The following is a 13,055-nucleotide window of genomic DNA, read 5'->3' as shown; positions in this document are numbered from 1 at the left end:
CCCAGGCTGAGATGATCAGACACACCCAGCATTTCCCAGCTGGTTCTGGACTGTCCGAAGGCACGCAGGCCCCCTGCCGCAGCACAGGAACCCGCATTAGCCGCGCCACGCCCCAGACAGGAAAGCAGATGCCTCCAGGACGCCGGAGTCTTGGAATGTAACCAAATCAGCTTTGGCCCAAGCACCAGCCAGCCAGACACAAAGCTGCTGGCAGGGGAAGTGAGGGAGACAGGCTGGGCCAGGGCCCCTTCCACACTGGCCCCACTGGCAGGGAGCCAGAGATGCCAGCCCCTCTGCCCCATGCACAGCAGACACCAGGCCCTGGGCAGAGCCCCCAGCCTGGCAGTTCGTACCTACGTGTGCGGCGTGGGGGGGCCTTGTGCCGCTGCCACCACAACCTGCGTTACAATCAATGCGGGTCTTTGGCCCTTGGGGCCAAGTTTGCAGCACAGCTGCCCCCCTCAGCGCGGCCTCTGCCCTCCCACTGGGTAGCCTGTAAACCCCCACCTCATAGTGCCCTATTCACCCCCCCAGAGACCTGCTCAGCCTCTGGCAAATCTACAACTCCCTACACCAGCCAATCCAGAGAGCATGAGCATGAGGTGGAGGGGACACCCAGGGGCCTGTCTGGAACAGAAGAACCCTGCAGGCCCCCTGACAAAAACCCAGGGTGGCCAGGGCTCTCCCGCGCAGAGACTTGCCATTGCCCTGGCAGCTCAGCTGGGAACCAGCTCCCCTCCCCTCCCCGGGAATGGATGCCCCATACTGAAAGCTCAGTGCGACCCAGTCTGCCCGCAACACTGGGTAGGCGTCTCCACGGGCTCGGCTCGCCCAGGCCCAGCGCAGCCACAAGATTGAGGTGAAGACGTCAGACCCAGCTGGGAGGAGGGACCCCAAGCGAATAGTGCACGTCGGCCCAGCCCTGCTGGATCCCCTGGGATTCCCACTCAGACAGCTCCCTGCCACTGTGGGAAAGCAACTGAGCATCAACCGCCTCCATGCGACTGCAAACCTTTCCCCATGCCAGTGCAGCGACCCTCACTGCTGGGGGAGGGGGCGGGGGGGGAGAGAGGAGAAGGAGGAGGAGACTGTCCCAGGGCTGGGAAGGGGCTGGCTAAAGGTCCCAGAGGGGAGGAGGGCCGCAGGTGTTTGGGGCGGGGGCTGGGGCTGTGCACTGAGAAGTTTATAAAAAAGTACAAAAATAAAAGATTTCCTTTTCTAAAAAAGTGAGAAGAGTGAAAGAATGTTCCTCCCCATGCCAGCCTGCCCTCCTGGAGCCCCACAGGAGGCAGAGGGCTTCCCAGCCCAGGCCTCCGCCCTCCTTGGAAGCTCAGCCCCCAACCCTGTCCATCCCCCCACCCCGTTTCCCCAGCATAGGTTGTCCAGGTTCCAGTGGTCTCCTCTGGAGCACATTGCCAGTCCCTGTCGCCATCTCTGCAGCCGCCCCGAGGGGCCCAGCTGCTCACAATCCTGTGGAGAGGAGAACACCACGTTAGGGTCCTGCTGCAGCACCCCCAGAGGAGTCAGAGAGAGCCCCGCGGTTGGGGACACAGATGCGGCAGGCTAGCGCCTGGGAGACAGCTGGGAGCACGGCCCAGGCAAGACCCAGACCTTCCTCACCTGTGGTTCTCTCGCAAGCAGACCCTTCCTTTTCGTGGGCCAAGTTGAGGCGGTTCTGCTCGGCAGCGAGCCCGTTGGCCTCAGGGCTGCTGCTGCGCGAGGGGCTGGCTGTCTCCAGCGGGCGGTTCAGCTGGAAGGCCATCTCCAGGTGCTCCTGGGCCATGCAGAGGTGCTTGCGCAGCCGGTCCAGCTCGTGCTCACGGGAGCACTCGGCGGCAGAGCTGGCCAGGTTCTCACTGTAGTCCAGCTTCCCGTTGGCCAGCTGGCCCTTGGGGGGTTCTTTCTTCAGCGAGTGGTAGGTGGGAGGGGCGCTGGGGGCCTTCTTGGCATAGGGCGGCCCAGGGTGGCTGTCGTGGGGGCTCGGGCTGTCACTGCCCTGGCGCAGCAAGTCCCGGATGCGGCCAACCCCCAGGTGACAGAGCTCGAGGAGGTTGAGGAGGAGGCAGAGCCCGCTGACCGCGTACATGATGAGCAGGAAGATGGTCTTCTCGGTGGGCCGGGAGACGAAGCAGTCGACGGTGTGCGGGCAGGGGCTGCGGGTGCACACGTAGGAGGGGCTCACCTCCAAGTGGTACAGCATGTACTGCCCAAAGAGGAAGGCCACCTCCAGCACCGAGCGACACAACAGCTGCAGCACGTAGGCCTTCATCAGCCCATCCTGGCGGATCTGCCGGCGCCCATCGTGTTTCTCGCCCCGCTCCCCGCCCTTCTCCTTCTCCACCTCTATCTCCTCGAAGATCATGGGATCCTCCTCGTTATCCTCCTCTGCCTCCTCGTAGTCCCGCCCGGCGCCCCGCCGCACCATGGGCATGCGCCCACGCCCCCGCTGGCGGCCCTCCGGCCCGCGGGCGAGGCGGTGCATGGCGAAACCCAGGTACATGACGGAGGGCGTGGCCACCATGATGATCTGGAAGATCCAGAAGCGGACATGGGAGAGGGGCGCGAAGGCATCGTAGCAGACATTCTCGCAGCCCGGCTGCTGCGTGTTGCACACAAACTTGCTCTGCTCGTCGTAGTAGATGGACTCGCCGCCCACAGCGGTCAGCACGATGCGGAAGATGATGAGGACAGTGAGCCAGACCTTGCCCACAAAGGTTGAGTGGTTGTTGATCTCCTCCAGGAGCCGGGTCAGGAAACTCCAGCTCATCCTGACCCAGACGATGGCTCAGACCCTACAGGAGGCAAGGGGAGGGGACAGCCGATAAACCTCAGAGTGAACGCAGCCCACTAGCCCCAGCTGAGCCCCCGCACCCCCAGACCCCACAGCACTCACCGCCAAGAGGGGACGCCCCCCAGGGCAGCAGGGCTCCAGCCAGAGCACAGCATCATGGGTATAGCACAGAAGGCAGAGGGCCCTGTTCCTCGGCGGGTCACTGCAGTAGCCCCCAATATTGTGTCCCTCCCCCACTGACTGCAGCCCCTGTCCCTGCTCGCTCGTCCACCAGAAGGGTTCCAGGCACCTCACACATGGGGCGGGAGCCAACGGCTCAAACACTGGGTGCATCTCCCTTCCCCACATGCCTACTCAGTATGACGCCTCCAGTGTCCTCCCCCCAGCACGTCCGCCATGCAATGGCTGTCTCCCCCACTGGACATTCACCCCACCACCACCCAGCGCATCTCACCCCCCCAAACACAGGCTACAAGCCTCTTCCCCCTTGTACCCCTGCTACCCGCATTCACCCTCCATGCGGAGGCCCACAGGGATCAGACATCCCGCTTGCCAGAGGTCTGCCAGGAGCACGTGCTAAACCAGGCTCCTCCGGGGCAGGTAGATAGGTGCACACGCATGCTCCCTCCCCTGGACATGCTGTTGGTTACTGGAAGCCAAACTCCCCACAGGGCACAAACACACCCACAAGACAAGACAGTCCAGCCCTTGCCCCTGCCCCTACCCCCACCCTCTCTTTCAGCAGTAGACTCTGGCAGGGGCCCAGCCCCAACCACCCACCAGGGGTTGGGTCAGCAGCACCCTGGGCCTACTTCAAACACAGTGCCACTCCAGAATCAATCCAGAGCCAATCCGGTGACATTCCCTGCTCCAACCTGACCCAGCCAGAGACCTTGCTCCCAGAAAGCACCTGCCATGGACCGTGGGAACAGAGACCCCCATCCAGAGGGCAGTGTGAGACGCCTCCCAGCATAGCATACAGCCACCCAATTCACTGCTCCTGCACCATGCTGGAGGAGAGCGCAGAAAAGTCAGTCACAAAACTGATCTGAGGACTGGCTCAGAAAATGGCTCTCAGTGCGGGACGCACGGAGCTCAGCCTGTTTATTTTATCAAAACAAAGACAGAGAAATGACTGGATTGCAGTCTACAAATACCTTGAGGGGGACACATTCCAGCGCACTACAGGGCTCCCTAATCCAGTGGAGAAAGGCAGGACAAGAACCAATGGCTGCCAGCTGAAGCCAGACAAATCCCAATGAGAAATTAGGCACAAACTAACAGTGAGGCTCATTAACCGTGGGAATGGGCCAGGGACGTGGTGGATTCTCCACCCCAGCCTGGAGGCCTCTCTGGAAGGTGCGTTAGTCAAACCCAGTTCAGTGGGCTCCATCCAGGGGTCACTGGGGGAAGGTTTCTGGCCTGGGCTCCACATGGGAAGTCAGACAAGATGATGTAATGGTCTCTTCAGGCCTTAATCTCTGTGACTCTGGCAAAGGAGCAGGGCAGAGAAGGCTGGGGCAGAGGGGACGTGCACCCGAAGCACTGGGGAGGTGGGAGGCAGGAGAGAGCTGGGACACGGCACTGAGATGAAATGAAGAGGCAGCCTGCACCAGCTGGGACAGGCAGCCAGACAGCATCCCTCCAGCGCAATTCCCTGCAGAGCAGCCCATCCCAGGCACTGCTCCTGTTTGTCCTTGTCACATGGACTCACGCGGGTCTGGCACCAGTGCCACATCCTGGAACATGGGCAGGTGCTTTGCGAAGGGAGCACCGCCCCGGTCTGGTGCTCACACACAATGAACACCTGGGGGGAGGAACCCTGCTCTGGCCATGGAGACACCGCGGCCTGTCCCAGCACCACCACATGGCAGCAGGGCAAGAACTCAGACCAGCCAGTGCCCACTCCCAGCGTCAGACCCACCAGGCCCGGACACCCCACAGTCCCACACGCAGCAATGGGGAAGATTCACAGAGGAAAGAGTTGGCAGAGAGGCCAGTCAGTGGGGAGCAGAGCCCAGCTGCAGGAGGGAGTGGGTAGGTGACCCAGGAATTGCAGACGGTCCACGACGGGCAGCTGGCCCCAAAGGTCCTTTGCAGTAGGGGTCAGAGAGGATAGGGGGACACTCTGAGCAGAGGGAGGCCCTGGAGCTGCTTGTGGGGAGACCCCAGGAGGGGAGGCTTTGTAGGGGACGGAGGAGACACCCTCTTCTCCCCTGGCTATACTCACTGGGGCTGGCTGCAGCCTGGTGCAAAGCCTGAGGTGTGGCAAGGCAGCCACAAGAGAGAGGCCGGGTGCAGCCCAGGGGCGGGGTCGGGGTCGGGGCATGGCTCTTCCGCAGCACACGGTGTAATGGTAATCTCCGTGCAGCCCCTTCAGCGCCCGCTCACCTCGCCGAGGTATTTCTGGGCGTGTCCACATGACAACTCCTCCAGCCACAGCAGCCTTGCTGGGGCGCCCTTGCCAGCACTCTGCTCCCCCAGTCCAGCGTCAGAGCAGCGTGCCCAGGGGAGGCGCACCAGCACCGCACCTTGGCTCGTGCCCGGTAACTGTCCTGTGTAGACGCGCTAGGGCGCCAGCCCAGCCCTGCGCGGTGCCCGCTGGCTCTGGGGACCGCGGGGCGCCGACGCTGCAGCCGGGCCCGGAACACGAGTTAGCACCGCGCCGCACCGATACTGGACATTTTAAAACCGTCCAGCGGCCCCGGCTGGAGGGCGAACGCCAGGACGGGCAGCGTGGAAGCTCTATGGGGGGTAACAGGGGGCGGGGCACCCCCGCCCAGAGTTTCCAGCTTCACACAAAGCCCCTTTTCCCTACAGCCCAGGGCCGGGCCGCTCCCGCCAACAGCCCCGCCGGTGTCAGGGAACAGGGTCCGGCTCGGCTCGGCACAAACCTGAGACCCCCGCCCGGCTCCTGACCCCCGCGTCCACCCCCGCCCGGTGCCTGGCTCCTGAGCCCCCCCCCCGGCTCCGGGGCTCCCCGAGCCTCTGCCAGCCCCCGAACCTCCCACTACCCCCCCCCGGCCGAGCCCCCCCGTGCAGCAGCCCGGTGGGGGGGGCCGGGGGGCTCGAGCTGCCCCGGAACCCGCGGCTCCCCCGAGTCAACTCCAACGCGAGAGCGAGACCCGGGACCCCCGGCTCCGCTCCCCCCCGGCCCGGCCCCTCCGAGACCCCCCCAGCCCCGGCCCGACCCCTCCAGGACCCCCCCGCAGCCCCGCTCCGCTCCCCCCCTGGCCTGGCCCGGCCCGGCCCGGCCCGGCCCGGCCCCTCCGGGACCCCCCCCCAGCCCCGCTCCGCTCCCCTCCCCCCCTGGCCCGGCCCCTCCGGGACCCCCAGCCCCGCTCCGCTCCGCTCCGCTCCCCCCCTGGCCTGGCCTGGCCCGGCCCGGCCCGGCCCGGCCCGGCCCCGCCCGGCCCCGCCCCTCCGGGACCCCCAGCCCCGCTCCGGCCCGGACCAGCCCCGCTCACCAGAGCCGGACACGCTCCCGGCGGGACAAAGCGCAGCGCCTGGCTCCCGGCCGCCGAACAAAGCGTGGCCCGGCCGGCCCCGCCCCACGCCCGCCCCCAGCCCCCGGCCCGGCCCCGGCCGCGAGCCAGATTGCTCCACATGTTGCAATTTTCCGGGAACCAGCCCGGAGCCACCAGCTGCCGCCCCCCCCGCCCCCTAATTAACCACCGGGACACCCCCCCCACGGACCACCGGGCCACCCCCCTCCCTGCCCCCTAAGTAACCACCGGGACACTCCCCCCCACCAACCACCGGGACACCCCCTCTCCCTGCCCCCAATCAACCACCGGGCCACCCCCCTCCCTGCCCCCTAATTAACCACCGGGACACCCCCTCTCTCTGCCCCCAATCAACCACCGGGACACCCCCCCTCCCCGCCCCCTAATTAACCACCGGGACACCCCCTCTCCCTGCCCCCGGGATACCCCCTTTCCCTGCCCCGAATCAACCACTGGAACAACCCCCCCCATCAATCACTGGGATACCCCCTCACTGCCCCCCCATCCATCCCCCAGGATGCCCCCTTCCTGCCCCCTAGCACCCAGAACACCCCCTCTCCCTGCCCCAAATCAACCACCGGGACACCCCCTTACAGCTCCCCCACTCAGCTCCTGGGACACCCCCGTCCTGCCCCCCGACAGCCCCCGAGACACTCCTCTCCCTCCCCCCATCAGCCCCTGGGACACCCCTCTCTGTCCTCCATCCCCTGGGACACCCTCTTCATGCTTCCTAGCACCCAGGACACCCCCTTCCTGGCACCAGCATACCCCGGGACACTCCTCTCCCTCCCCCCATCAGTCCCCAGGACACCCGCCCTCACTGCCCCCAATCACCCTCCAGGGACACCCCTTCCTGGTCCCCCATCAACCACCCAGACACCCCCTCCCTGCCCCCCAATCAACCACCGGGACACCCCCTTTCTGCCCCCTCAGACACCCCCTCTCCCTGCCCCCCAATCAACCACGGGGACACCCCTCTCTACCCCCCATCAGTCCCCAGGACATCCCCCCCTCCTGCCCTTCCCCACCCCCTCCCTGCTCCCATCACCCCCCCGGGACACCCCGTTCCTGCCCCCCACCAGCTCCTGGGATACCCCCTCTCCCTGCCCCTCATCAGCCCTGGGACACCCCCTCCCTGCCTCCCTCACCCCCCCTCCCGAAACCTCCTTCCTGCCCCCCAGCACCCAGGACACTCCTCTCCCTGTCCCTCACTCAACCACCGGGACACCCCCTTCCTGTCCCAATCAACCCCTGGGACACCCCCTCCCTGCTCCTCATCAATCCTTGCCCACTGCCGAGTCACCTTCTCTACCTGACCCCGTCCAGCCTCTGGGACACCTGATTCCTGCCTCCCTTCAGCAGCCCCTGGGACACCCTCCTCCCTGCCCCCCCAGCAGCTCCTGCCCAGCCCCAGGACACCCGCTCCCAGTAGCCCCCTTCCCACCCTCCCCCCAGCAGCCCCAGCTCAGCTCCCTTGTTTCATCCCCAGCAACAGCCACCCCCCTTGTCTTCCACCCCCACCCCCTGGCAGCTGACTCCCAGCTCCTGGGACACCCCCCCTCTCCTGTCCCCACAGCTGCAGCCCCCTGCTTCCCTTCCTGCTCATCTCACCGGGACCGATGCCAGGGCCTGGGGCTGAGTGTGTAAGACCCACGCTGCCCCCCTCCCCCCGAAAGTCCAGCTACAGCCCCCAAATCCCTCTGTACAACTCATCTCTGCCCATGTGTCTACCAAGCTTTGCCAGCCTTGGGTTGCAGGAGAGCTGGGAGCCCTGCCCGTCACCTGGACCAACATCTTCTCCTGGTTCCCTTGTGCTTCCCCGGCTGGCTGTGGCCACCTGCTGCCTCTTGCCCTGTGAGCTGTGGGGGGGCTAGTCCAGGCCTGGGCTTTGGGTCTGTGTCCGGGCAGCCCCTAGCACGGCTGGGCTCCTGGGCACCATGGTAATGCCAATGAGAAATGATAACATGGACACCATTGACATGAAGAGCTCCACACGCACTGGCAAAGCATAAACGAGAGATAGAGCCCGGGGTCTCTGCCAGGTCAGGGACGCTGCGGCTCCAGGATAGGGCTGGAGGGCGTGTGTGAGAGCAAGAGCGTGTGTGTCAGCGTGTACCTTTGGGCCCTGTGTGTCTGGACTAGAGGTGTATTCTGTGTGTATCTGGTGGGGTGTATTTGTGCCTGGGGGTATGGTTTGTGTGTTTGGGGTTGCCATGGTTCCAGTGACTAAGTGTGTATTTTAGGTGGGCGTGTGCCTTTGGTTGGGTTGTCTTAAGACTGTGTGTAACGCTGACTGGGAGATGTTTGTGTCATCGGGGGCGTCTAGCAGCACCCGTTACTGCTGAGTCACTAGATGGCAGAAAAGGCAGCTTGGGGCGTCATAAATATAAAGGGAAGGGTAACCATCTGTCTGCACACAGGGCTATAAAATCCCTCCTGGCCAGAGGCAAAACCCTTTCACCTCTAAAGGGTTAAGAAGCTAGGATAACCTGGCTGGCACCTGACCCAAAATGACCAATGAGGGGACAAGAGACTTTCAAATCTGGAGGGGGCGGAACAAAGGGTTCGTCTGTCTGTGTGATGCTTTCGCCGGGAACGGATCAGGAATGCAGCCTCAGAACTTCTGTTAAGTTAGTGAGTAATCCAGCTAGAAATGCGTTAGATTTCCTTTTGTTTAGTGGCTGGTAAAATAAACTGTGCTGGGTGGAATGTATATTCCTGTTTTTGTGTCTTTTTGTAACTTAAGGTTTTGCCTAGAGGGATTCTCTGTGTTTTGAATCTGATTACCCTGTAAGGTATTTACCATCCTGATTTTACAGAGGTGATTCTTTTACCTTTTCTTTAATTAAAATTCTTCTTTTAAGAACCTGATTGACTTTTCATTGTTCTTAAGATCCAAGGGTTTGGGTCTGTGTTCACCTGATTCTTACCAAGCCTTCCCCAGGAAAGGGGATGTTGGGCTTGGGGGGATATTTTGGGGGAAGATGTCTCCAAATGGGCTCTTTCCCTGTTCTTTGTTTAACATGCTTGGTGGTGGCAGCATACGGTTCAAGGACAAGGCAAAGTTTGTACCTTGGGAAAGTTTTAACCTAAGCTGGTAAGAATAAGCTTAGGGGGTCTTGCATGCAGGTCCGCACATCTGTACCCTAGAGTTCAGAGGGGGGAAGGAACCTTGACAGGGTGGCATCCAGGGACTTGGGGCAAACTGAGGCACTGGGGAGGGGCAGGAAGTCTTGGGTAGCAGGGAAGGGGGTTCTGGGTTGGGGCATTCAGGGCAGCATTTAATATTCAGCATACAGCTCCCTAAAAAACGTTGCTCTCCCAGGGCACACCTAGCTCATGTGCTTCTTGTCTGCTCCGGTGTCTGGGGATTGTGGGGGGCAGAAGCATACGGGCACAGGTGAACATGTGGGTCTGGAGTGCTACGCGTCCACCCCAACAATCTATTTCCTTGGGGCCCATCACACAGATGCTCGCTGCCCAATTAAAATCCCCCTTTAAAACTCTCGGTCATCACAATGCCCACAAAAACACTTGGCGTTGGTTAGCCAGCTGGTGTGCTGAGCCTGCTGCCCCTGTGGCCAGGCCCCGTCTCAGTTTCCTTGTGCACCTCCCTCTGTCCGTGACTAGCCCACTGTTGGCGGCTGTGAGCGTTTTGGGGCAAGGACCATCGTATTGTTCAGTGTTTGTACTGCTCCTAGACTATACTGCTAAACAAATGTAACTAATCCCTAACTAGACAGTGTTATGAGCGGCAGCTGGACAGAACTGGTGACACGGAGTGGTCATTCTAAGTTGTGCTGGGACTTGCAGGGCTGTTACGGACCCACAGAATCAGTGCTACGATCCCCCCTTTGGAACAGGGGCTGGGAGGCCCCATCAGTGGGCCAGACGCTCGAGGGGTCTCACTTTTCTTCCAGGGGAAGCCCTGGGGCTTCACTGCCTCCTGGGGCTGGACCCCTGGGCCTGCAGCCCCCCTGGCTCCCCCACCATGAGCTCCAGGCCACGAGTCCCCCCGAGACAGACCCCGATGGAGACTTGTACCATCTTGGGGGGCAGCACCCCCTCCGCCAGCATCTGCAGGGACACGCAGCCAGCGTGAGCCAACAGGCGGGTTATTAGTCACCTGGACCCAGTCCAGAGAACAGAAAGTTACAGCTGAGACCATCCTGGTCAGCCCAGAGCCCCGTCTCTCTGATCTCCCTTTGTTCCAGGCCAGGTGCGCCCAGAGCCCTCGGCAGCCAGCCCTCAACTTCCTCCCGCCCCACCCCAGCCCTTTGTTCCCGAGCCGAGCCGGGGGATGCGGCTCAGCCCCCTGCCCAGTGGCGTGGAGTGCAGATCTCTCTGGGTCCTTGGTTGCTGGGCATCCGTGTCTGGGCAGCTGGATTTGCCCTTTTCTTCTCAGAGCTCCACTGATACGGGACCTCAGGCCCCAGGCAGCTGGGAGCCCTTCTCAGCTGTGTTAGCCTGCCCAGAGAGTGAACAGTCCTTTTCCCCCCACTAGGTGACAATGATGCAAATAGGGGAAACTGAGGCACATACAGGCATCAGAAAAAATATTACACAAAATTCCCAGGTTGTCAAAGGGTCATTGCCACAATAGGCTCTGCCTTCCTGTATCCCACATTTAGACTTTGCCCATTTACACCTAGCAATCAGCTAAAGAAGGAGACAGGCTGGCATACATGGTGGTGAGTAGCAGAAATTTGGATCACTGGAAACTTCTCTGGCATCCCTGAGGCCTCCAGAGAGTAGAGAATCCGAACACATATTCCAGTCTTTCTAGCACTGCCAAAGCATCCCTTGGGCATCAGCCTGAGGGGCAAGAGGAGGACCTAGGAACTGATGGCAGAAGGGGAGCTGCTAGCGATTTGGGGCATGCCAGGCACTGCTCCTGCTCCCCAGTCATCCTGTCCTGAGGCTTTTAGGGGGCACAACACGGGGCAAAGGAGGCTTTCAGCCACTTTGCCACACCATGCCCCAGGCTCAGCCTGGAGCCCTCTCCCACACCCCAAACCCCTGCACCAGCCCTGTTAAAGTGAATGAGGGGGGAGAGCAAGGGAGGGAGGGGGGCTGGGGTGAGGCCTTAGAGAAGGGGCAGGGCAGGGGCAGGGCAATTAGGGTGACCAGATGTCCCAACTTTATAGGGACAGTCCTGATTTTCGGGTCTTTTTCTTATATAGGCTCCTATTACTCCCCCCCCCCCCAATCCCCAATTTTCACATTTGCTGTCTGGTCACCCTAAGGGCAATGGTGTTTGGGTTTGTGCAATTAGACAGTTCAGCAACCCTAAACCGGCCCCAGCTCTTTGTCTACTTCTGGCCCCTAAGGCAGCCTCCTGCTAGGAAGGCTCACAAGGCAGCATGGAGACCAGGAGCCCCCAGGCCAGACAGACCCACCCCGCACTGGGGCTGAACGGGCCGAGACAGCTCCACCACTGCTCAGGCCTGGACCAAACATGCTAAACTAGGGTCAGAGACACCGTGGGGGTAGCTGCACCCGGAGCCAGAGAGCTGCTGCCCCACGTGCTGCTAGGCCATGGGCCACTGCCCAGCCCCACGGCCCCACACCCTTCGAATGTCCCCCTTCAGCCTCCTGGAGAGGGACCTAGCACTAAGCTAGAGGGGGCAGAGGGACCCCAGCATGAAGGGGAGCCCCCACTGAATGTGCCTGGGGCAGGACAGACCATGTGGGGGGAGGGGGGGTGAGAGGTTGGAACCTATGTGTATACACAGTAGGGACCACTCTGTGTGTGTGTGTGTGTGTGTGTGTGTGTGTGAGAGAACACGCACACATGTATAGGGAAGGGGGAGACTATGTGTGCACACCTCTGTGTGTGTGTGTGTGTGAGAGAGCGCGCGCGCGCGCACACACACACACACACACACACGTATAGGGAAGGGGGGGACTATATGTGCGTGTAGGGGGAGGAGGGAGACAAGCTGTGTATAGGGGCATTCTGTGGGGGGTCTTGGCTCAGTTCCCAGCCACCAGGTATCTTCATGGCTCAAATCACCCCCCCAAGACAGGCCCTGCCTGGCAGCCTCAGCAGAGAGGCTAAGGGCTGAATGGGTCTCACCTTTGCCTCCCAGGGCAGGTCCCTGCAGAGCAGCCTGGGCCACAAGGACTGCGAGCGCCTGCCTGGCCCTGGGCAGGGCTGGGCCGGGCTGGGCCTGTGCTGGGGTAATAGCCCAACGTGAAGGGGTAGCACTTGGCCCACCACCCCTTTAAACAAACACATCCCTCCTGGTGCCTGTTTGCAGGCCCAGGCAGCACCCCCTGTACCCACCCCTCTGCACCCCACCCCCTGCTGCCCTTGGCTCATCTGTTACCACTTTGTCCAGTCTAGCTTTCAGAGTCCCCCCGCACCCCCCAGGAACTGGGGCAGTGGTCGTGCAGGCTGGGGGAATGGACCGGATTATGCAAAGTGAGTGGTGCTGGCTGGAGCGGGGCAAGGTCTCCCCCAGAGGGAGGTGCTCAGGCCTCCTGGCCCTGGCCGGTGTTTGTGCTGCTCCGTGCTTCCCAGAGCTGGTGTAACCTGGCCAGACTCAGCCTGGGCCTGGAAGAGCTGGAAGCAGGCCGGGCGCAGTGCTGGGCCTGAGGCTGCTATAGCCCACCTGGTTCCCATTACTCTGTGCAAGCACCTGCAGGTTACAGCTTGGGGCAGCTTTATTGACATCAGCACATACTGGCCAGATGCTCGCTTCCCCCAGATCCTCATTTCCTACCCCCCCCCCCCCCCCACGCAGGGATCCTGG

The 13,055-nt window shown here is 62.2% G+C and overlaps 1 protein-coding gene across 2 annotated transcripts; it reads right to left on the bottom strand.

Annotated features, from left to right (window-relative positions):
- Positions 1-479: 479 nt before the first annotated feature.
- LOC141995680 (gap junction gamma-1 protein-like) lies at positions 480-6,353 on the bottom strand. 2 transcript variants are annotated; one of them, XM_074966951.1, is made up of 3 exons: positions 6,259-6,353; positions 1,621-2,792; positions 480-1,470 (listed from the first exon to the last, which is right to left on the bottom strand). In XM_074966951.1, the coding sequence occupies exons 2-3, from the start codon at positions 2,765-2,767 to the stop codon at positions 1,463-1,465; spliced, it is 1,155 nt and encodes a 384-aa protein (XP_074823052.1). In that variant the 5' UTR covers positions 2,768-2,792; positions 6,259-6,353; the 3' UTR covers positions 480-1,462. The 2 variants fall into 2 exon arrangements, with proteins under 2 accessions (XP_074823052.1, XP_074823051.1); XM_074966950.1 differs by having other exon boundaries at positions 480-2,792.
- Positions 6,354-13,055: the final 6,702 nt, after the last annotated feature.

The sequence above is a fragment of the Natator depressus genome, chromosome 11 (genome assembly GCF_965152275.1).
Source record: "Natator depressus isolate rNatDep1 chromosome 11, rNatDep2.hap1, whole genome shotgun sequence".
Classification (NCBI taxonomy): domain Eukaryota; kingdom Metazoa; phylum Chordata; order Testudines; family Cheloniidae; genus Natator; species Natator depressus.
The sequence above is the reverse complement of the archived record's forward strand: the minus strand, read 5'-3'. Positions and strand labels throughout refer to the sequence as shown.